Source organism: Dreissena polymorpha, chromosome 3 (assembly GCF_020536995.1).
Source record: "Dreissena polymorpha isolate Duluth1 chromosome 3, UMN_Dpol_1.0, whole genome shotgun sequence".
NCBI classification, from domain to species: Eukaryota; Metazoa; Mollusca; class Bivalvia; order Myida; family Dreissenidae; genus Dreissena; species Dreissena polymorpha.
In genome coordinates, this window is record NC_068357.1 from 102,014,585 (window position 1) to 102,039,357 (window position 24,773).

The window sequence follows — 24,773 nt, forward strand, 5'->3', positions numbered from 1 at the left end:
TATACAATAAAAGACAATACATGTTGGACTATAATCATAACAGAATGATAAAAGCTGGGATCGCCGTATTGGAATAGTCAAATAAAACAATATGGGAATAAATGCAAAATACTTTGCTTAGATGTAACTTTCATGTTCTGTTTTATACACACTTTCTTAAACAATCACAGGGTTCAATACCAGCATGCGTTCTTAATGATATTGTGTTCCGTCTATGATAGTCTTCCACGCAGTCAGTCTATACAGAATACCCTTTTCCATTGGTCAATCCATTGATACACTGTCATATAAGGCGTTTGTGTATCTGTTTCAGAAATTATTTTGAAATAAAAAAACAAAGAAACTACATTTTTAAGGTATTTCAAATACAGAGTTACTCTTACCTGAATATCCTTACAACCGAATTCGCTCATTACCGTTCCATCAGGTTTCAAAACGTATTTAGCATAGCATTCCTGAAACCCAAAATTGTTTGTTCAGTTATTTCAAACATATTTTTTTCACGTAAAGTAAAGCATAAGTTAAAGACATATGTCCGATGTGAAAACACAACTAATTCCAAAACACTTCAAATGATTGTTATTATTATATGTTGTGTTGTAATACATACTTGTCCACTTGGACATGTTTTGGTGGTAACACACTGGACACCGCTTAACATCGGTGCACAACTAAGGCATTGCCTCGCAGTCAATGAAGGTAAATTATTCATATTTCACTCGTTTGAATGCTATAGAATTTAATGAGACAACGGCATTCAAAATTCATTATTGTAGAGACTTGGTCTTCATTGTTTTAATATGAGCTTAGGGAAGTAAGACCCACTTTAATATTATTTTAAAATTGAAGTAAAATAAAAAAAAATGTATTCTTACAAATAATAACGAGTCCTGAAGAAATATTTTGCTTCATATGTCAATTATTGAGTTGCCGAATAGAAGGTTTAAACATATGTGTTGGGAAAGATAGTCTGATAATGTTACCATGGTAAGTTAAAGCAATTGACGAACAACCACTGACACACAGACACGAATACCGAAGGTTTTTGCAACAAGATAGTCACCTGCTTGGAGGCAAAGACAGAACCAACAAACTAGAACAATGCTGATTTCTGAAATGGAAATTCACGTATGAAAAATCAGTTATATAAAGATAATCTTACATTTAAAAAATGCGCAATAGTATTTCATCTATTTTTATTCAATAATCAATTAGTATTCCATGAACAGTTTGCAACATTGTTTAAATGAGTTTTGCGCATATTTGCAGTATATTTTCTTTGATTCCCTTCCACCAGAAACAACCTACCAATTATGGCAATTAACGTTTCCAGTCACAAAGAATCTAAATATACGTAGGCATGTTTAAAAATAAAGTGCATACAAACGGAGACCAGTCAATTCAAAGCAGGTAATTTAATACTGACACTTTGAAATGTTCTGAATGTTTTGAAAAAATTCTAAACTTGAATATTTAGACCAGCGGAAATTTACCGCAAGAATGGATTGAAATGCAAATGCGCTTGCTATTCTATGAAATAAATTAGTTTTGTAGCGATTTATTCAAAAATATAAATGTGTTTTGGAAAATTTTAAATAATGAAAAAGTGATTATCTGGAGCTCAATAGCTTAAATGATTGAATTAGCTAAAGTAGAAAATATTCCAGTTTACGCAAATAACAGATCTTGCTCAAACGTGAATTTAAGTTAAAAGAGTCGCGAAAATAAAGAGATTGAGTACTTAATTGTACATACCGATAAAGTACCGTGCCGATAGTCGATTTCTGTGTAATTGTCATGTATCCCGTCTTTTTGTAAATTATACTTTCATTTCTCGGCCGATTTTGACAAATTATATATCATTAGAAAGCCTACGTTACGTAGTTTTCAGATATATAAATATATATTATGTTTTTCTTCTAATTTGGGCAGCCCGGCGAGTTATAACTTTAACTTTTGCAAATATCACACCGTTTTAGAGTCGATTTACGGTTGCCATGTTAGTACTTTATACCGATTTGTATCGTTTATATTTGGAGTTCAATTTTAAAAATTACATCTTGCTTAGGAGAATAAAATTCTGTATACGATAGAAAAAATATGGTTTTAAAAATGAAATTAAGTAAGGAATGAAGGCGAAAGTATCGCGCGGTCCTAACCCAGAGAACTGATGATACGGTCTTCGCGATTATGCTTTTGTTTAGATACCGGCCATTTAATTTCCTTTGTCATGATTATTATATTTTTTATGGAATATATTGAAATATTTTGTTCACGAAACATATCAATTAAGCTAATTATTAATGAAGCTTAATAAATTAACGATTTCAGCTCTTGTTTATAACACAGACAGGGTGTTAATTTTATTACGAGACAGCGTATATAGCGGACCCTCTTGATATTTTTCGGCCGGGATTTTCAAGAATCTTTAAATAATTTAATTAATTGATAATTTAAGGTAAATAACCTTTCATATAATTATACATAATAAACTCTTTGAAAATAAACAACAAACGATGAATGTTTTGACACCCATTTTATTTGAAGTATGAAAAGCCGAAAAATATCAAGAGGGTCCGCTATATACGCTGTCTCGTCATAAAATTTACACCCTGTCTGTGTAATAAACAAGAGCTGTAATCGTTAATTTATTAAGCTTCAATAATAATTAGCTTATTTGATATGTTTCTAGAGGGAAGCGGACAACGACAACGAGCGAGGCATGGTATTGCAATGCGCATGGGGGGGGGGGGTAAGAGGGTTAGGGTAAGGGTAAGGGTTAGGGGCCGGGTTTGGGTTAGGGTTAGCCTTAACCCATACCTTTACCCTAACCCGACCCCTAACCCTAACCCTAACCTAACCATAACCCAGGGATTATCTCCCCTATACCATGCCTCGCTCGTTGTAATTGTCCTCTTCCCGTTAATAAACAAACGTAAATTAGAGATCGGTTGGCTCGAATTCCGGAAGGCTCGAACTTTTTTATGTCGGACCTCGCGAGTTCGAGCCATCGGGTTTCAATTGTAGTTAATAGTTGTTTATTGTTACGGTATGTATTCAAAGCTTAAAACATAAGGGCGTAGAGTGTCAGGAAATAAATTTTCTTAGTACATTGTATATATTTCCGGCGCGTTTACGTGCATGTTATGTTCTTTGTAAAAAACCGTATAACAGGGATAACAACCTATTTTAAAATTAAATATTTTCAACATATACATTTATTATGTTTTAATTGTGAAAAACATACAATATCATCACGTGTGTTATTTTGCCAATGCAACTCCTACACGAACGTGAACTCGATGCTGCTCGACGCAGACTTGCAAGGATGACTGTGACGTCCCCAATAAAACTTGCATTGGCATAATGTTGTTTTTACAAGACTAATACTATCCAGTATTCATCAGTGGTTAGAAAAAAAAATACCAATGACACTCCGATCCCTCCTACCAGAACTCAACTTTGCTATGTATATTAGCCTGCTATAAACGGTTTATGTTAAAGGAAAATTGAAAATTATCTTTTAAACATGATAGACTTGTTATATTTTCTAATAGATGGGGAAAATATATTTAATATGTAATTTAATTTGTATTTATCCTGTTATTATTTTGTGTAATGGTAATGAAAGGTGTATTTGGCGTCACAACCGGTGAATTAATGCTAGCTGGGGTTGAAAACCGCCTTCTAAATTGCATTTAAACTCACTTAGTCAATACAATTTTTAAGCAAATAACGTACCTAAATGGAGAATTAATACTCATTTATATTTTGTTTAGGTTAATTTAAAGTAACATAGTACTGGTGTTACATGACGTTTAAAAACTCATTTATAATTGCAGCTTTTTAACTACTTATCAAGTAGATGTTATATTATCTATACTGCCTTGTTATGGTATTAGCACTCTAATGAACTTCGTGCAATATCGCATTTCGAACATATCCTTAACTCCGAACGTTATCTGGATTTATCATACCACCTCATTGATATATGCATGATATAACGTTGCCTGATATATATTTTTATATCATGGTCAACAGGAAGTTCTTATATCAGTCAATAATTGGAGTTACGTGGGATTTGCAATAAATTCAACAATTTCTATCAACATGAATGTCAATTTCAATACACATATCCTAAATGGCGTCTCCAAGCCGAGCCGTTATATTAATCAAGGCCTCGCCTGATATATTACAAAACGATGGGACAGTAACCTGTTATTCTCTATATGTGCGGAAAACTACGAATATTCGATAAATACGCTATGAAATACTTAATGTAGGATCCGCAAGCTAAATAAATTGACAACAAATATGACCGACAAAATAAGGCGACATTGTAAATTACAGGTTGGGTCGTTTAAACAAAAAGCAATTTGCTATCTTGAAAGAGAAAGATTCATAAACGTGTTGTTCATATGAATGTGATTGGCGTTAATGATAAACGTCAACTATTTGGATAGCAGTTTTGATAATTATGAAGAAACGATGGTCGAATTCCTAACGCTTGAAAAATTTTGCCCACTTAAATAGTGTCAAGAATGGCATTTAGAACCCGTGGCACTTACACAATTTAATATTGTTGGTGGGCAGAAGAGGGGGATTACGGTAATTGGATATTTGCTTGTGCGATGCCAGAATGTTGACTGTAGCCTTGTGAACCGAGTATCGTACGGCAAAACCCATCACGTAAAGAAGAGTCTTCAACTTTTTCGGAAAGGATTGCCTTGTTTTGATATGAACACAAAGCTCGGAACCGAAAGGTACATGGAGTATGCTTTTTTTTCCAAGTATAACACACTTTCATTATTCATAATTGGAGTAAAATAGATCTTGAAGGAAAATTGCACCCTGTCAGTGAATTTTACCACATAATAAGGCATATTTTTGCTTTCATTTTGTAACAGAAAATATACCATGTAAGGAAAAAAGGTGTTTTGCAAATGCATGGCAATCAAGGACAGCCTATCTTAATTGTATGACCAAGTAATGCTGTTTTCGTAAAGATACAGCAAAAGTTTAGTGTGTCCCAAATACTAAAATTACCATTCTGAAAATGATATGCCAATTACTGCTACTTGTGTGATCTCATAAATTATGTAGTGTGGTTATCCATATTTATCATCTTTTCAGAAATGATGAACAGCATTGGTCCAGGAAGGGTTAATTATTTTTTGTCGACACTGAATGTTCCAATGATCAGTAACTTGAACTTAGAGAAAATGGAAATACATGCGGGTAGGACCATTCATTAAGTGTCAAATATCTCCTTAGCAGACGCTGATAGACAGGCTTATTAGATAGAAACGAAGTAGGTATTTCACTGATTTATGTGATTGTTAATATAAGAATCAATGTGTTACGTAATAAATAAAATATAACGTTAATAGTCGGTTTCATATCCAGTAGGGATAATACATGTATTTAATATTTACATTTGGGTGGAGAATGTATATATGTGGTGCTTACACTTACTTATTAATCTAGTTTGAATATGTGCATCATATAAAATACTAGTAATGACATGCTATCTCATGAATGTCTGAATAAATAAAAACGATGACACCTATCATAACGAATTATGTCACACTCCCCATGAAACACTAACGTCAGTTGTTACTCCTATACAAGTGCTTGTGTATTTGATGTCAGTATGCAATTGTTTTGTTAAATAACATGAAGAAAATGTTGTAGAAACAACTTAGAGAAGGCTTATTGGAGCCAAATAAATAAGAAAAATCCGAATATTTTTATGTTAATAAATAAAAATGTTTTAAATTATTGATACACAATTTGTTATTATGCATAATTTTCTATGACTGAAACTTATTGAAGTTCTTATGAATCTTCCTGAATATAACTACTAGGCAAATATCAACTTTAAAGGAACAATGGTGTAATATTTTCAGTGATATGCCTGAAAATGAGGAAAATGAGACCCAACAGATTATGGACTAAAATTAAACCAAGAAAAAGCTAGGAACTTGCAGCCAGTGAGTGTTCTTGTTTACAGTCATGTGTTCAATGCCGCAACAACATGAAATATTATAGCTGGCTCTGGACTCAACCTTATGCATCTTAGAATGATCTTTGAACGTGATGGCGAGGATGGTCTCAATAATATTTTCATAATAGCACAAGGTCACCAATTCCAACCGGCTTTTAGAGACACTTATTCCAACTTGTCGGAGTTCTTCAATAAACGACCATGACAATCATGTTTATTGTTTTTGCTTTGTATGTCATAATACGTTTAATGTTATCATTACTCATTGCTATTCCTTTAAACTTATCTTATATGATTGAATGATTTAATGAGCCTCGTTACTTTATCATTAATGTTCTTATTTTCCTGTTACATTTTCAAGTCTTATTTAGAGAAGAACGCATTTCACATGCAATTTCAAATTAGGTTAGCCAGGGGCATAGCGAGACCTCCATGGATGTGCAGGCCCATTTTAGGGGTCCGGGGTCTTTCCCCCTGGAAAAAAAAGCCAGTAGTGAGCGCAGACGCGATTTTTGTCATTATAGTTTAAAAAATAAAGTATTCGTTTCGTTGAAAACATTTTTAACATATAAACAGTTTTGGCCACAGATTGCAGTTCACTTCCATGGCTGAAGTTTGGTTAGAGGAACTGCATGTTCCGACTCTTGGTACAGGCCAGCCTTCTCGTCATTGTCGTCTTGCAGACAGTCGAGTTCGTTGACGACCACTCGGATCGTCTGTTTGAAGGTGTTCAGCGCATCTGCTCTGCTACACCAACGAGTCTCACACAGATTCTGCAGTTTGGTTACGCCCGTTAAAAGCTTCTTTGGTGTTCGCATCTAGTTCCAACTCATCGTTAAATGCTTGTAAACGTTTTGCCGGGTAATTGAAACAAAATGAGTTGTCATGAACTGTCCCCATGGTTCGTACGCATTTTATTTTGGAACTGTGAACAAATGCTAGATTAAAATAATACGACTTGCAGAGCACATAGTTCGCTTAAGGTGCAAGCTCCCTTATTCATGCTTGGAACCCCTTAAATTGACCAGACATATTTCGAGCGCCGTCGTAGCATCGTGCACGTATTTTTTCTGAAGGTAAACCGTTTTCTTTCAGAATGGTTACTATATCGGCAGCAGTATTTCTCCCTTTGTCGATCTACACAATGTGAAGCCCAGAAACTCACCCCACCCCGCACACAAAACTCGTTGACATTGTTGTCGACAAATCTTACACACAGTGACAGTTGTTCGCGAATGCTGGTACCAATCGCTTCATCAGCATTTATTGAAACGAAGGGAGTTTCATTGCAGTCGTTAAGAATCCTTTCTTGTATCTGTTTCGCAGCTATGGTAAGAATTTCATTTTGAATTTCTTGCGATGTGTATTTGCAATTTGTGTTTTTGTATGTCTTTGTGAGTCTGGATAATTGTGTTACTCTTAGTTTTATGTCTTAGAAATACCATGAAATTAATTTACTACGCTCCTCCTTGTGTCCCCTTAATGGCAATGTTCTGTTGGGCCAACAATACAAGGGTCCCTGCTATTTCCCCTACTATGTGTCTGTTGTTCTCTATAGTTAGATATCTAGAATCTGAATGAGCGAGAGATTGGTTTGCTTTTTCCTGCATTGATGTCTAAGCAGTGTTCAGTCATTTTCATACAGTCTACATTGTTGCTATTTCCAATGTGTCGATTAACAAAAGTACACAGGTTTCTCCAATCAGTTATTGGATCCTTATCTATGAAATCTTTTTTCTATCTTTCTATCTTTTCCCGACTTTGAAAAAAGAAGACATTGGATACACACATCTGCATCTTTTGAAACTGAGTATTTCGTACGAAGATTTCACTTAACAAGTTAGCCACGATGCATTATACTGCCAGAAGTTTCCAGCAATACACCTGGCGAATGTAAATAGTCAATTAAAACTACAAACCCAATCAAAATTTAGAAAGAAAATACCATTAAGACTGAACATTGATTTTGTGTGTATTAGATCTATAAACTTATTTCCTATTCTGATAGATTACGTAATCAAAGATACGTAATGAATGATATTACATATTTAGCTTATTTTGGGTTCTATTAATTAAGATGTTAGGTGAGATCTTCGTACGAACATTATTATTTTAAAAGTCGTACAAGTTCAGAGTTGGGCTGTTCCTGCGAAACTATGAAACGCACCTTATGTCTTCGAAAATCACCAATAATATGGTCTATTACTAAATAATAGACCTGTTTATTGTTGGGCCACTGCTGGGCTGGTTTTTCAGTTTTCTTATTGTTGGTGTTTTTCAACCGAAGTAGCGAATTTTACAGATTTAAAATTTCTTTCTCATTGTTATCTACACAAACAAAAGGTTGTAAATTTTCTCCTTTAATTATTTCTAATCTATGGAAGCATATTTGTGCCACCACTTAACAACTTAAAATAACATGAAAATAATGGAGGATTTCGCGAAAAAGAAATTCTTTTCGCGAAAACAGATAAATTTTCACGTAAATAAATATATTATGTTAACACGAATTTATGCATGTTAGTGCTCTAAACGGATGTCACCCTTTATGTACCAGTCCCCTTATGTACCACCCCTTTATGTACCACTATCTGACCCTTTATGTACCATATATATAATATATAGAGATAAATAGTATATGGTTTAATATGAAGGTGTGTTAATAATGAAATGCATTTTGTAACATATTATTTATGAATTTAGACTAATATATTGCCATATATTATATTTTATGCCAGCTTGTGTGTCAGTGACTGTCTTAGTATAATTTATTAGCCCCAGTAGTAATAAATGATTCATATTCTTACCTGAAATTAAAGTATATTATAAAAATCCATTTGTCACTATCTTATCCTGACTAAGTCTAACAAAACTGTAAAAAATAAAATTATTTCCTTTTTTAATCATGTTTAGAGAATGACCTTAATTTTCAAATTGTGAAAAATCAAAAAAATTCCTTCTTTAATCATGTTTACAAAAAATATAACTGGTGGTGTCATCAAAGGATGTCTATTTGTGGTATAAATAAAGTTATTAGGTACCTATGTAATTATAAAATTATCACGTTCATTTTCAATTAAAAAATCAAAGAGAGAATAAAAAGAAAGTTTTCACAGGTTTCAAGTAATTAAGGTAAGTGTTGTTGCTCAATTGTTAAAGTGTGTATATATGCTGGTGATATTCAATATGTAAATCCATACCAACATTATGGCAGACATTATATATTCTTGTATTGATTGTGGTACCAATGTCATTGACGATGATGAAGCTATTTCATGTGATATTTGTGAGAGATGGCAGCACAGGAGATGCAACACTGGTTAGTTAAGTTAAATTAGTATATAATCCTGTATGAAATAAAAGCATTTTTTAGCCCCCAAAAAGGGAAAAAACATACTTTTATTAATTATTACAATGTCATTATAACAATTTTTTTTCATTTTGTCAAAGTGCTTACTGATTATTCTATGATTATAAGAGTAATTTAATTTAATAGTTGAACATTAAATGAATTCATTTTTATTTTCCTTTTCAGGTATTACCCTCAGACAGTATCGCCGGATGGTGAGGCAGGAGCTTGAACTTCCCTGATCTTGCGACCAGTGTCGGGAACATCCTGCTGCCGTACTTGACCATACCGCTGCAGATGAACCTGCTGCCCACGAACCAGCAAAACCCGCTGCTGACGAGCCAGCAGAAACCGCTGCCGACGAACCAGCAGACCATGCAGTACAAGAAGCTCCATGACAAGCTCTACGAAATCTGGGACAGATATGAGAACGAGGATGAGTACACCACCTCGAGGCTGCTGAGGGAGTCGAGCCACCTGGTTGGATCAGGACCCATTCCGGCCAACATTGAAGACCACGGCGAGGATGAGGATGAAGAGTAAAGATGAAGAGAAAAGAAGTGAGAATGTACTATGTATATTGGAGTTGGAAAATGTTCTTTACTTCACATGTGCTATGATGTATGTTTGTAAAATATAATAAAATGTTCTTTGCTTCCCATGTGCTATGATGTATGTTTGTATTTGTACTGTTGTTTAAAGAAAAAATAAAATACCCCCCCTTATTTTATGAACTTTTCATTTGTTATTTTTTGTACTACAATGTATGCTTGTATTTGTACTGTTTACCAATAAATGAAAAAAAACTCTAATGATTTGAATGATTAATGCTCTTTGCTTTTCATGTGCTATTTTTATGTATATTTTCATTTGTACTGTTTGCCAATAATCAAATAAAAGTATTCCATTATCAATTTTGTGGATGATAAATGTGTTTGGCTTTTCATGTGCTACTTTTATGTATTAAGTATTTATATATGTATTAAAATTACAATATAACAGAATACAATAAAAATTTATGATTTGATTTAGAAAAAGTATTATGAGATTATGTGCTGGACTATGTTATTGTTATGTAAAATTAAATAAAAGTATAAATGTTGTTGTTAATTGGTCTAATTATTTGAGGAATGTGTCACTTCTGAAGAAGGACCCATTTGGTTTGGGATGTTTACTCAACAAACATGACATTTCACACCTGGCATAGGTGAGGAATGTAGAGCTGTTGACCACCAGACAGTGTCATTTGTCTTCATTAGAGATACTGTAACCATTGCATAAGGTTCATTTCATTTTAGCTTTATCATTTTATTTTTGCTATTGGAAATAAAACAATTTATGAATGTGAACAAAATTTCAATTCTAATTCATATTGAGAATTTTTTTTAAATTTTTACATGTAATTTTAAGATTCAAATTTTTGGTTCTTTACAATTGAAACAAAATTGGAAATATTAGAAATAACTACTTCTGTGAACAATATCCAATTATAATTCTATTTTTTAATTTGCTACAGTTTAGATTCAAATTTAGATTGAAATTTTTGTTTCTTAACATTACATTATGAATTGCAATAACAAAATAGATGTAACATATAATTTAGCAATATTTTACTAAGTAAGAACTGAGTTACTAAGTTACTCAGTTTTATTAGCCGGATTTTTTTCGAAAAAATCTCGGCTTATAGATTGATGTTGTCGGGCGGGCGGGCGGGCGGGCGGGGTGGCGGCGTGCTCGAAAATGTTAAAGTTCTTATTTCATGGTATAACTTTGGTATGCTTGGACCTAGAGTCTTCAAACTTGACATGAAGGTTGGCCAGGATTAACAGATGACCACTGGTCATTTCAAGGTCATTCATTTGAAGGTCAAGGTCACTGTGACCTTCAATATAAAAAATGTTAAAGTTGTTATAACTTTGGTATGCTTGGACCTAGAGTCTTGAAACTTGACATGAAGGTTGGCCAGAACTAGTAAGTAACCACTGGACATTTCAAGGTCATTCATTTGAAGGTCAAGGTCACTGTGACCTTGAATGTAAAAATGTTAAAGTTCTTATTTCATGTTATAACTTTGGTATGCTTGTACCTAGAGTCTTCAAACTTGAAATAAAGATTGGCCAGTACTAGAAGATGACCACTGGTCATTTCAATGTCATTCATTTGAAGGTCAAGGTCACTGTGACCTTAAATGTTAAAATGTTAAAATTGTTATAACTTTGGTATGCTTGGACATAGAGTCTTCAAACTTGACATGAAGGTTTGCAAGCACACTTAGATGACCACTGGTCATTTCAAGGTCATTCATTCTAAGGTCAAGGTCACTGTGACCTTGAATGTAAAAATGTTAAAGTTCTTATAACTTTGGTAGGTAAAAATGTTAAAGTTCATATTTGTGACCTTAAATGTTATTGTTGTTCATGTATATGCATGCATTCAAAACATAACACAAGGTTTGCTCATGCCTTGAAAAGTACTTACATTTCATTTTGACCTTTGAACAATATTTCAGTAATTTAAGTATTGCATTGACAAAAACACGAAAGGTACTTTCCTGTCATTTAAATCAAAAATCCGGCTTCAATGCGGTCATCTCCGACCGCGGAACTCTTGTTTATCTTTTTTTTTGGTTCTTAACATTAAATTATGCATTGCAATAACAAAATAGATACAACATTTAATTCTGCAATATTTTACTTAGTAAGAACTGAGTTACTAAGTTACTCAGCTTTATTTAACATCTTTCAAATTTTTAAAACTTTTCTGATAGCAAGAAATAAATGATTCAGTACAATGAATTGCAATGTTATAGTAGACAATATTTGTTTAACTCAAATTTAACTCAATCAACACTTTATTTGCACAGGTAATTAATGCCCATTCATACTGCTATGAATGAATGGACAACACCTACACAATATATAGGTGGTACATAAAGTCTCAAAGTGGTACATAAAGGGACTGGTACATAAAGGGACTGGTACATAAAGGGTCACACCCCTCTAAACTGCCAACACATACAGATAAAATGTTCATGAAAATAATGGAAGATTTCGCAAAAACAAATAACTTTTCTCGAAATCAGATAACTTCATGAAATTATGAATATAAATTCGCGAAAGATGCCAGTTATATAAAAATAGATGCTCTTCAATCGGTGAACATTGTCTTTATCCTACAGACCAAGAACTGGAGTGTACGTGCATACTATAGCAAGTAGTAAGTTTCCTTTTATTGTTTTATTTTTAATGTAAATGCATCTTTGTTGACAAAATTACATGAAGCTGTTTTTACATATTTATTTTTAGACACAAAAATGGAAATTACTGGGTGAGAAATGGATGTGTGATTTTTCTGTATTCATTAATGCAACAGTCTATACAGTGTCCACTGGGGGCTGACGAGGTCAAAGCGTAGTCCGTTTCGCTACGACGTCGGGTATATGTTTTACTACGAAAACATTGTGTAAATACACTACTTAATCAGGCGAGTTTCATCTTTTCTGGTGTTTATGGATTAGAGAACGGAACATCCAGTAATGTTAGGCACTTATTTTCAATAACAAACTAATAACAAATGCGCGTAGTTGCAACCTTTAAGTTTATTTTGAGCTAAAATCGAAATATTTTGATTTGAAGCAATGCATAAGGTGGTTATTCTGTTAAAATTACCAATTACGGTAACTTAAATTAAATAAAACTACATGTTACTTTGATTCAGTGTACATTACACATTTTAAAGTACAAAACAGGTTACGAACATGTGTTTTAATTATTCAAATGCTTTGTTTCAAAGGTAATTACAAGTCGCTTTATGTATAGGTTTCGCACAGAGTATGTATTGGTTGCGCAACGAAGTACAAATATAATGTATAGGTTGCTCAACGAAGTCTCTGTATCCATTTCAGGACATATCACATGCAGTTTGCAGTTACTGCAGACTGCCATTGCCCAGTGCAAAAGATGCCGTGCTTCACTGTGCGCATGGACATCAAAACGAAAAGGTTGATCCCGGTGAAAGCCGGCAGAGCCCCGGTATACCGTCACTACGCCGGCACTCACCGGGGCTATACCGGCATCAGACCCCGACAGAGCTGCGGCAACGCCCCGGTTTAACCGGGGACAACCGGGGAAGTATTCAAATGTTCAATACCTCTGGGATGAACCAGGAGTTACCGGGAAGGACCGGCAATGACCGGCTTGGCACTGGAAACAACCGGGACTTCAATACTTTCCCGGTGGAGCCCCGGTTGTCCCCGGTCGTCCACGGGTAATCCCGGTGGAGCACCGGTTCATCCCGGTAGGGTCCCGGTTCATCCCGGTAGATGCCTGATCACGCACTGGGGCTCCGCCGGCATCATATTGAGACTGGGCCTTTACCGCATTGTAACACGAGGTAAATTTACCGTCCGTCATGTACGCAGTAAACAATAACCTGTGACAGAAACCCACTGCCACACCTTTACAACGATATATTGATTATGAAATTGCGGATTTATGCCATTGGGGTCCTACTTTCCACACCTTACGGCTGTTACAGGTGTGGATTTTACAGGTAAAATCACGTATACGAACATGAAATTCATCTTAAAATTAGTTGACGATAACCGATTTTCAAAAAAATCGCTTTGATATATACAATGTAAAAATCAAAATCCGTATGAGATAAATAATGATCAAAGTTGGGACATGGTATTTTCTTTTACATAAGCAGAGTTTTGAGATAAGCGAGTTGGGGATAACGAGAATCGAATGTTATTTGATAAAGAGTACCGTATGCTGAAAACCTATCGTCGGTCTCTATCAAAATGAACGTATAAGTGATTGTCACAAGGTGAAGATGCGTCATTTTTATTGAGACCGACGACATTATGTTCTCGACTCTCAACTGTCATCTTATATATGGATTTTCGATTTTAATCGTTTCCTTTGGCCTAGTCGTGAATTAAATTATATCATAATGTGCATTACCATGTCGACTGTGCGCTTCGGATCATGTTGTGCCGTTGTTAGTACCTCTTCCTCAAAGGAAACATCCAGCCACTCCATGACTCCGTATTAAAAAAACACTTTTCTTTATTTTGCCTTTGAGAGATAACCAATACGTCTTCTTTGAGAAACGCATACACGCTAAAGCGTTGTCGTAGCGAGGCATATACGTATACTGTCAGAGACATGATCATGCCTTATAATAATATTTAGCCTTTATTTCTGATAACTTGGTCGCCCTACACATTTCTAAACACACCAGTGGCTTAACGATACATAGACCAATATGGAAATTGTAAAATTGTGTCACTTAAACACAGTTGTAAACCTTAATTGCATTTTTTTAAAGTGAAACTTTACTTCGGTTTTATAAATCAGCGGTATATTACATGTTTAACCGCATAAACCAGACACATCTTGGATTATAATTTGATGTAACAGCCCTATGAAATGTCATTGTGCTTAAATTCAGAGTTTTGTCATTAGAAAAGCATAATCTTGCATGTTTAAACACAATTTTCGACTAATCCGTTCTCGATGTCATGTGTATTTAAACAATGTTTTCGTAGTAAAACATATACCCGACGTCGTAGCGAAACGAACTACGCTTTGACCTCGTCAGCCCCCAGTGGTGTCAATGTCACATTTAGAGTTCAAAGGTCGAAAACGGTACAGTACCCATTTCCCCCTTTGGAAAGCCACCTGTTAGACCTTTGGATTTTTTATTTGAATAATAGATCTCTAATTTTCTTTATGGTAATTCCAGATCATGCCCGCATACGATATTCAGGACGCCGATCTTCGGGGTATGTCATCATCACAGCTTATTGTTTTGTATCGTCAGAGAGGTTATTCTATACGTGAAATTCTTGGAGTTATGGCCATACGACATGGAAAAATAACAAGCGAACGATCAATTTTCCGAGTCTTGAGACGTTACCGCCTGACTAGAGGCCAAAGTCAGCACAGTCTCGAAGAAATTATTCAAGAAATATTGCTTGAGTTATCAGCTTCCGGTGAAAATGCTGGTTACCGGCAAAAGCCTCAAAGACTCCTGATTAATCATGGACTTGCAGCTACATTTGAGATGGTTCGTCTAATTTTAGGACTCATTGATTCACAATGTGCTGCATTAAGGCAGGCGGAAAGGTTAAGGCGGAGAATTTATATAAACAATGGTCCCAATTTTGCAATCCATCTAGAATTGTGGGACAAATTGAAGCCATACGGTCTGTCAATCCATGGAGCTATGAATGGATTTTCCCGTAGAGTGTTGTGGCTGAAATGTTGTGATTCTAACACAAAGCCGATGTACATATCTAGCTTTTATTTAGATTACATTAGGGAAATTAATGGCATTCCAGTTCGGGTTTACGGTGACGCGGTAGAGAAAATTCTATTGTCCGTGATGTGCAAATGGCATTACGATGGACAGACGCAGATCAGTACCAGGGGATCCAAAGCTTCGTCTATGTTTCATCTAACAGAAATGTCTGAATTGAGAGGTTTTGGCGAAGTATTAGAGAAATGTGTGGAAATGTCTGGATGAACCATTTTAAAGATATGAGTGATTTCGGATTACTGGACACATCTGATAGTGTGCACTTAGAATGCATTAGATATTGTTTTCTTCTTGTCATTAGTAAAGACCTGAATGAAGTTTGCAATATTTGGAATACTCATTGTGTTCGTGGAAATAACCGAGTTTCATGTCCTGCAGGAAAACCTGAGGTGTTGTTCTTTCAGCCAGAAGTACATGGCGCAAGAGATTGTAAAGTATCACTGGTTGACCAAAGGGAATTAAATGATGTGGAACGGGAGTATTCTCAACGCCCTCCAGAACTTGGTGTATCACAAGAGTTCCTGACAATTGCAAGAACAGCTGTCGGAGATTTGAAGCTTCAATACCCACCTAGAAACAAAGAAGAAGGAACAGAGCTTTTTGCTGCAATAATCATGTACATTGAACGCCTCGTTTAACACGAAAATGAAACAAAAATGAACTTAATGATACTTCCTTACAAGCTGGCTAACTTGTGCATTGGTTACCAAAATGTCAATTAATAGATATAGTTGTGTCTGAAAGCAGAGCAAGTACTAGTTTTAAACAAGCTGTTGGCTTTGTATGCGTTGTCATTGCCATGTATGATTGTGTGTTTATAAAACAATACATGTTTTGTCCGTTTCGCTTTAAAATATCATTTAACTATGTGGCCAAAATGCTAACTTTATTTGTTATGAACACCCTGAAATAAAAATAAATCACAAACCAGGTTACGGTGTATATGGAATCAATACCGTCACGGGGGAAGTACTGTTACGCGAAGGGTAGAATGTCTGGAAATATAATTTTTGGATCACTGCACTGTTTGCGTAACACTTTCAAAGGTCATATGAACGGTGTAATGTTTCTGTTCTGCCCATGTTCTACCACAATCGCCCTTATACTGTCAAATAGTTATAAATTTTTTGGGCATACGATATGAACAGTGCAACACAAGGTGAGCCTTGAGACGGTTCTGTAAAGACTAAAGATAAACGAGAGAAACTGACTCATTACAACTGTCAAATTTGATATCATTGTTTCTTGCCGTCGTGTCAGAGGGCTGTCAGTTGTCATTTACTCGTGTTCCATTGAATGCAGGGGTTGTCATAAGGCACTTCTCGTCTTGCATTGTTCCGCCAATGTGGGGTGAGAATAGCAGTTTTATGCCATCCAATAAGAGTGTTTCATATCCAAACTAATTTTCATTATGCAGTAGTCTACATGTGACCTTGACCTTTGAGTAACATACCTCAAACACACCAGTAAACATGGATAAATACATCAATAGTTATGTAAAACTAACTATTTGTTAAGGTACAACTACACAGAGTATGTGAAAGTGCAAAGGTAAGTCATAGGTGGCTGTATTAGTTGAATTTGTTTGATGGTAATCAAGATGATATTTAAACAAGAATCGTTCGACATCCACACACTCGACTTTTCTCAGGACAGTGCTTGAATATTATTATAAAATGAAAATCTAAGTGATCAAATATACGTTGAACATGGAGTATAATTCTGCCAAAATATTTTTTAGATTATCTGTCTTGCAAGTTGGTGTTCTCCTTTTGATAGTTAACAACAGCCCATTGTATAAAACTTGGATATATTATCCGCCGGTTATCTTTGCCCACTGCTTAAATTTGTCCAAATTGGTTAAGACCTTAGTTAACTTTAACAACAACAAAACAATATCCAAAGCGTGTGATGGTCTCGTGAATCTTTTTATACAATTGGAATCCAAATTAAATTATCCAAACACCAGAGATATTGAAAAAGATAACCAATGATAACTTTTATCAAAGTTTACACAACTGGCTGCAAGTGTTCAAAGTTAGAGGTGAAAACCTTTGATAGTTGTTGAAAAATGGACACCAGTCACACACTTAAACAAGACTGATGTCCTCAACTACAATGGTCTGACAAAAATTACTCAACATGCGTCGAAAAGTAGGGCTAAAACACATTAACATGATTCAGTCAAGCAAGGGCAAATAAAATTAATAATGACACTGTTTATTTTAGAAATTATTTATATAAAATAAGACAGACTTTTTGTCATATCACAGCAAAGCAATCAATGTTATCAAAAAGGTAAGAAAATAAGAAGAAAAAAACAACAAAAAAACAAGAACTTCGCGGACGAAATTGTGCTACGGACGCAGGCAGGACATGAAACATTGTACCATAAATAGTGATTTAACCTATAAATCTTAGTGTGACCTTGACCTTGTGGGTAGGGACCTGGCTGTTAAGCATGACACATTGGACAATGATGATGAACCTTTGTGCCGAGTTAAATGAAATTCACTTGAAAGATGACGAAGTTATTCTCCAGACACGAATGAGACATGAAACTGTATCATATATGGGGATTTGACCTATAAGTGTGACCTTGACATGTTAGGTAGGTACCTGGGTGTTTAACGCGACACATCGTCTAATGATGGGGAACATTAGTACCAAGTTAAATGAAATGCGCTTAATAAATGACAAAGTTATGCTCCGGACACGAAACATTGTACCATATAATCATATATGGACATTTTACCTATAAGAGTGACCTTGATCTTGGAGGTAAGGACCTGGGTGTTAAAAGCAACATATAATCTAAAGATGGGAAACATTTGTGCCAAGTTAAATGAAATTTGCTTGATAAATGACGAAGTTAGGCTCAGGACACAAAAGCTTGTATCATATTTTCATATATAGACATTTGACCTATAAGTGTGACCTTGACCTTGGAGGTACGGACCTAGGTGTTAAGCGTTACTCATCGTCAAATGATGGGTAACATATGTGCCACGTTAATTAAAATTCGCTTAATAAATGACGAAGTTATGCTTTGGACACAAAAAAATTGTATCATATTGTCATATATAGACATTTGACCTATAAGTGTGACCTTGGTCTTGGAGGTTATGACCTGGGTGTTGAGCGTGACACATCGTTTAATTATGGGGGACATTTGTGCCAAGCTAAATGAAATTCGCTTGATAAATGACGAAGTTATGCCCCGGACACGAAACACTATATCATATTGTCATATATGGACAGTTGACATATAAGTGTGACCTTGAAATTGGACGTAGGAACCTGGGTGTTAAGCGCGACAAATAGGCAAATGATGGGGAACATTTGTGTCAAGTTAAATGAAATTTGCTTGATAAATGAAGATGTTATGTTTCGGACACAAAACATTATATCATATAGTCATATATTGACATTTGACCTATTAGTGTGATCTTGACCTTGAAGAATGGGACATGGTTGTTATGTGCCACTCATCATCAAATAATGGGGAACATTTGAGCCAAGTTAATTACAATTTGCTTGATAAATGACAAAGTTATGCTTCGGACACCAAAAACTGTATCATATTGTCATAAATAGATATTTGACCTATAAGAGTGACCTTGACCTTGGAGGTAGGGACCCTGGTTTGTAAAGCGCGACATATCGTCTTATGATGGGGATCACTTTTGCCAAGTTAAAGGAAATTTGCTTGATAAATGAGGAAGTAATGCTCTGGACGCGAAACACTATCATATTGTCATATATGGACATTTGACCTATACGTTTGACATTGATCTTGGGGGTAGCAATCTTAATTTACGGCGAGACACATCGTCTAATAGTAGGAAGCCTTTGTTGCAGGATGAGTGAAATTTGATAAGTGATAAATGGCAAAGTTATGATCCGGACCAAAACGGGACGGACACACAGAGGGACGGACGATCGCGATTCCAATATCCCCCTCCGACCTATCAGGGGGGGGGGGATAACAACTTAAACTGAAGGATATAAAATGCGAAAAACACTTGAAAATTTGTGTAATACAGAACTATTTTAAACTCTTCATAGACAGGCCTTTTAAACTGAGTAAGCTTTATTTAATAATAATCTCAAAGATGACAATGTATAACATTTATGTTCATTGGTATTTGCTATTTTTTTTATTAAAATGTTACTAAAAGTATACATTAACATTTTATTAAATGTTACTAAAAGTATACATTTTTTATCAGAAAACTTTGATTTAACTTTGTTCTCAAGAATAAAATTCTAAAAAAAATTACCGTTTTACATAAAGGGACACAGTTTCCTTTTCATTAGCAGGAATATTTCAACCAGCTATCAAGCAATGTCTGGGGTGAATTGAAAATGTATTTTATAGTTAATTTTACAATATTCATTATTTTTAGCCTTATCAAAAATGACCTCCATTGTCATAAATTTGTTCATTTGACACTGTTGCTAAAATATACACTTTCATTGTGTAAGAAATGAAATCTGGAAAAATTTCAACAAACTATGTTATATATAAAAATATCCAAATATTTACCAATGTAATGTCAATCTGACATTTAGAAATTTGAAATCCATATCCAAATTTGAACAAATTAATATCCACACTTAAGATACTCTGGTTTAATAAGTGCTCTATAAGAATTGTAAAAACATAGCAATTATAAAACACAATCCAACAGTACACAAGTATACCTGAACATATATGCTGGCATCTCAAGTTTAAAACCCTCAAGTAAAATAAACAAGGCCAAGGTGGTGCTAAATAAGTCTATGTAAAACTATTTACCAACAGGACAGCAAGGAAATCAAAAGAAGAAATACTTTGTGCTCAAGTGTGTAAAACCTAATTTCCAAAATAATGAAAAAACATCATACTATCATGAGTGTCACCCTCCTTGGGTATTTCTTTATACTTTTCATTAAATATTGATTAAAACTACATAGTACATAGTATGAGCTTGGTTACGGTTGTATAAAAAACCCATCTGGGATTTCATTGGTTAATCAATCGTACCCAACTACTACCTCGCCATAAATCAGTCCAAGAAATATAGTTTCATTAAGTAAAACAGTTTTTTTGACATGTTGAACTGACACCTGCAAATGGGGCATATCGAACCCCTTTCTTCGCAGCTGCAAACGTAGCACAGTATGTGCTCACAGTCTAAAAAGGTATCGCAATATCTATCTCTGCAAATCTGGCATGTTGGAATTCTAGGATAGGTAATACTCTGAAAAGAAAAAAACAAAAACACTCACAAAAGACCATACCAACACTTTTAACACTTCATGTTAAATAAAAAAGGTCTTACGAGGTTTTATAAAGTGCCTCAGACACAGCAAAAAGTAAAAAAAGCTCTGGGACAGCTGTAACAAAAAATATAAGTTTACCACTGAAAACATTGATTTTTATGAATACGTGCCTTCCCAAATTATATTTATAAAAACATTTTTAATAACGATTAATATCACTCTATTATACAATTAATAGATCTACTTTGTATAAGTTAATTAAAACATACTAACAGACCACGCGTAGAACACCACGTTAGGTATTCACGTTAAAGGCTCTGAAGTGCATCTATTTTTAGATCTGGAAATTTTCGCGAATTTGTTAAGGTTTCGTGAAAAGTTTTCACGAAAAGCAGGTTTCATGAAAAGTTATCTGTTTTCGAGAAAAATGATTTATTTTCGAGAAAACTTTAATTTATCTTTATGTGGTGGCAGTTTAGAGCATTAACAGGGAAAAATTCGTGTTAACATAATTTATTTTCTTTTCGTGAACATTTATCTGTTATCGAGAAAAACATTTTTTTTTCGCGAAATCCGCCATTATTTTCACGTTATTACATCTGGTAAGTAGTGGCACAAATATGCTTCCATACTAATCTATTCTAGTAAACGTTTATTAAATATGTAAAATAAAGTTAGAAGCCGGTAGTTAAAAGGTGTTTCTTAGCAATTCTTGTGATATTTATGATGGATGCTGAGTTTACGGGCTGTAGTTTACGGATTTCTGTACAGTGGTGGGGAAAAAGTGGATCGGTCACATGGCGTCTGATCTAAGCAATTGTAGTAAGAGCAAAAACAATTTCAAGCTTTATGAGAAAACGTAGTTGATATGCATTCGTGTATTCAGTGAAATAACCATGTTATACTTATTTTCTGAAAATAGGCTAATATCTCACTGGCAGTAAGAGGGTAAATTTCAATCGAAATAAAGGAATTCCCGTGGCGTGTTAAACAAACATATTACTTTTGGTCAGCACAAAAATGTCAAAATATATTTAGCGTTATTATTCAATTTCTGGAGAGTGGGTTGCTTCAGATTCAATTAGGGCGGGCACTATGTTCAGGTTTATCATAAACACTTTAAATGAATGTTGGTTTTTATGTAGCAATAGTAAAAGGAACTTAATTGTGGCAATGCGGCAATAGTCGGTACTTACTGCAGTTAAGAGGTGGTCTTATGGCGCATTTATTTATAATTACCAAGACAGTTTGTTGAGTCACGTTTTAGTTCATATGCAATAAATCTCTAAAAGGTTTGTTAATTATTATAGTGGGTTAGCTATAAGCCAAATATGGCTTTTTTTCGGTATTTACTAATTATCTTTATTGTTTATTTTATTGCACACATGGAAACGCGAAACCGGAAAAGGCGCCGTCCGTCGGTCAAACTACACCAGCATCCCAGCCAAAACCTACCTGGCACCAGCCAACAACCCCGTCAGCTGCCTTCCACCCAAATGCCCGATCAGCTGCCTCCCAACCAACAGCCTGTCCAGCTGCCTCCCAACCAACAGCCTGTCCAGCTGCCTCTCACCCCCAGCCATCGACTCGGCCAATGGTCTTCAAACCAACAGTCCGGCCATCAACCCGACCAGCTGCCTCTCAGTCAACAACTGGGCGACCAGATGCAGCCTGCAGCAAGCCAGCCAGATCCGGCTGTTCAATCGGGTAATGGTTTTAGTGAGGATATTTTTTTACCATGCATGATTCCTAGTTTTCAGTCTGTTTTAGGTGATCATGTTCCTCAGTCAATTAAAGACAAAATAATATCAGGCCAATATGTAGATCTGGCATGTTTGTTGGAGGCCCCGGTAGTTCCTGAAGATTTAGGAAAACATTTGGTTTTGAATAATTCGGGTGAATTAGTGGTAAAGCCCAACATGAAACAAAGCGTTGTGGATATAGCTAAATGGACTGACGCATTCCTCATTTTCTCAAGCATTTATTTAAGTGCTCATCCGGTTAAAATGCAAGATCTCTTAAAGTATATGCACACTATAAGGCTGGGGGCAGCAAGACACACTGAGGGTTGGAGATCTTATGATCAACAGTTTAGGTTGAGAATGGGTATTAACCCAGCGAATTCGTGGGCAATGATTGATATGGAGCTTTGGCTGTTGTGTATGGGGCCTCCAAGGCAGCCAGTTCATGATACAGGGAATTTTGTAAGAAAATGTTATGATTTCAATTATACCAGATGCTTACGGTCAGTTTGCAATTACAAACATGCTTGTATGATTTGTGGTTCCGACCATCCTTCCAGGGTATGTCATCTCAAGCCTCGAAACACCAGTTCCTTGGGAGGAGGGTCTGTCAGGGGGGCTGTCACCCAGACCTCGTACAGGCCTAGAGCTTACACGTTCCGACCTAGAGGCCCAATTCAGGGGCTCCGGGGCCCGTTTAGCAGATACTAATACCTCAGTTTGGTCTCTTGGCAAGTCGCCAATCAATGTTGTTACGATTTCTAAATATCTTCAGTTATATCCAAATAAAGAAGTAGCTTCTGTGCTCAGTAATGGCTTCAAGCAAGGTTTTAAGCTGGGTTATAAGGGTTCACATCTAGGTTCTTCAGCGAATAATTTGGTTTCAACAAAAGTGCATTTTTCAGAAGTCCAAAAGAAACTTGACAAAGAGATTTCCTTAGGTAGAATTTCAGGTCCTTTCATAGTCCCACCAATTTCCAATTTAAAAGTAAGTCCATTAGGCATTTTAGAGAAGCCAGACGGGGGTTGGCGGTTAATTACACACCTGTCGTATCCCAATGGGTCAAGTGTCAATGATGGTTTTAGTGTGGAAGACATTTCTGTTAAATATACATCATTTGACAAAGTGGCTGACATGTTATTTAGTTTAGGTACGTCAGCAATGATGGCAAAAAGAGATATTAAATCGGCTTTTCGTTTAATGCCTATTTACCCAGGGGACTTTCATTTGATGGGGCTTCAGTTCAACAACCAGTATTATGTTGACAAATGCTTACCAATGGGTTTATCTATTGCTCCGGCTTTATTCGAATCATTCTCTCCACTTTTATACATTGGCTAGTAAGTTTCAAAACTGGGATTCAAACTTTAGATCATTATTTGAACGACTTTATTTTTGGAAGTGCAGCTGGGTCAAATAATTGTAACATGCTAGTTTCTACTTTCGAGGAAGTATGCACCGAAATGGGAGTCCCAGTTGCGGTGGAAAAGTCGGTCGGCCCAACAACAGTACTGACATTTTTAGGCCTGGAATTAGATACTGTGCAAATGACTGTTAGAGTACCTGCTAAAAAAGTGGAAGAACTTTTGAAGCTTTTGCAAAATTGTCTAGTAAAAAAGAGACTTACGTTAAAAGAATTGCAGTCTTTGACTGGGAAGTTGAGTTTTTGTAGTCAAGCAGTAAGAGCAAGTAGGGCATTCTTGCGCCGATTTTATGATGCTATGTGTGGCTTAAAAAAGTCCTATTATAAGATAAGAGTTAATGGTGAAATGAGAGAAGACATCCTGATGTGGATTCAATTTATTGAAGATTTTAATGGCGTTGTACATATTCCAAATAAAGTATGGTTGGATAACTCTGTCATTCATCTTTACACTGATAGTGCAGGTGGTGCTACTCTTGGCTGTGGTTGTTTTTTTGGAGGTAATTGGGCCTATTGCCCATGGCCTGTTCAATGGCAAGGCCAACCTATTTTATCAGATATAACATTTTTAGAGATGGTCCCTGTTTTGTTGGCAATATGGCTCTGGGGGGTCTTTTTGAGGGACAGGAAGATTAAGTTTCATATTGATAATTTAG

At 35.4% G+C, this 24,773-nt stretch overlaps 1 protein-coding gene across 2 annotated transcripts; it reads left to right on the forward strand.

Moving 5' to 3' along the window:
• Positions 1-8,304: 8,304 nt before the first annotated feature.
• On the forward strand, positions 8,305-24,035 carry LOC127872908 (uncharacterized). 2 transcript variants are annotated; one of them, XM_052416430.1, is made up of 3 exons: positions 8,305-8,350; positions 22,330-22,658; positions 23,254-24,035. In XM_052416430.1, the coding sequence occupies exons 2-3, from the start codon at positions 22,337-22,339 to the stop codon at positions 24,033-24,035; spliced, it is 1,104 nt and encodes a 367-aa protein (XP_052272390.1). In that variant the 5' UTR covers positions 8,305-8,350; positions 22,330-22,336. The 2 variants fall into 2 exon arrangements, with proteins under 2 accessions (XP_052272390.1, XP_052272389.1); XM_052416429.1 differs by lacking the exon at positions 8,305-8,350 and having other exon boundaries at positions 21,589-22,658.
• The last annotated feature ends 738 nt before the right edge of the window (positions 24,036-24,773 follow it).

Excerpts from the sequence above, each read along its gene's own strand:
- LOC127872908 (XM_052416429.1), top strand. The coding sequence starts at position 22,283 with ATGGCTTTTTTTCGGTATTTACTAATTATCTTTATTGTTTATTTTATT. Across the intron at positions 22,659-23,253 it reads AGATCCGGCTGTTCAATCGG|GGTATGTCATCTCAAGCCTC; the intron begins GTAATGGTTTTA and ends CCATCCTTCCAG.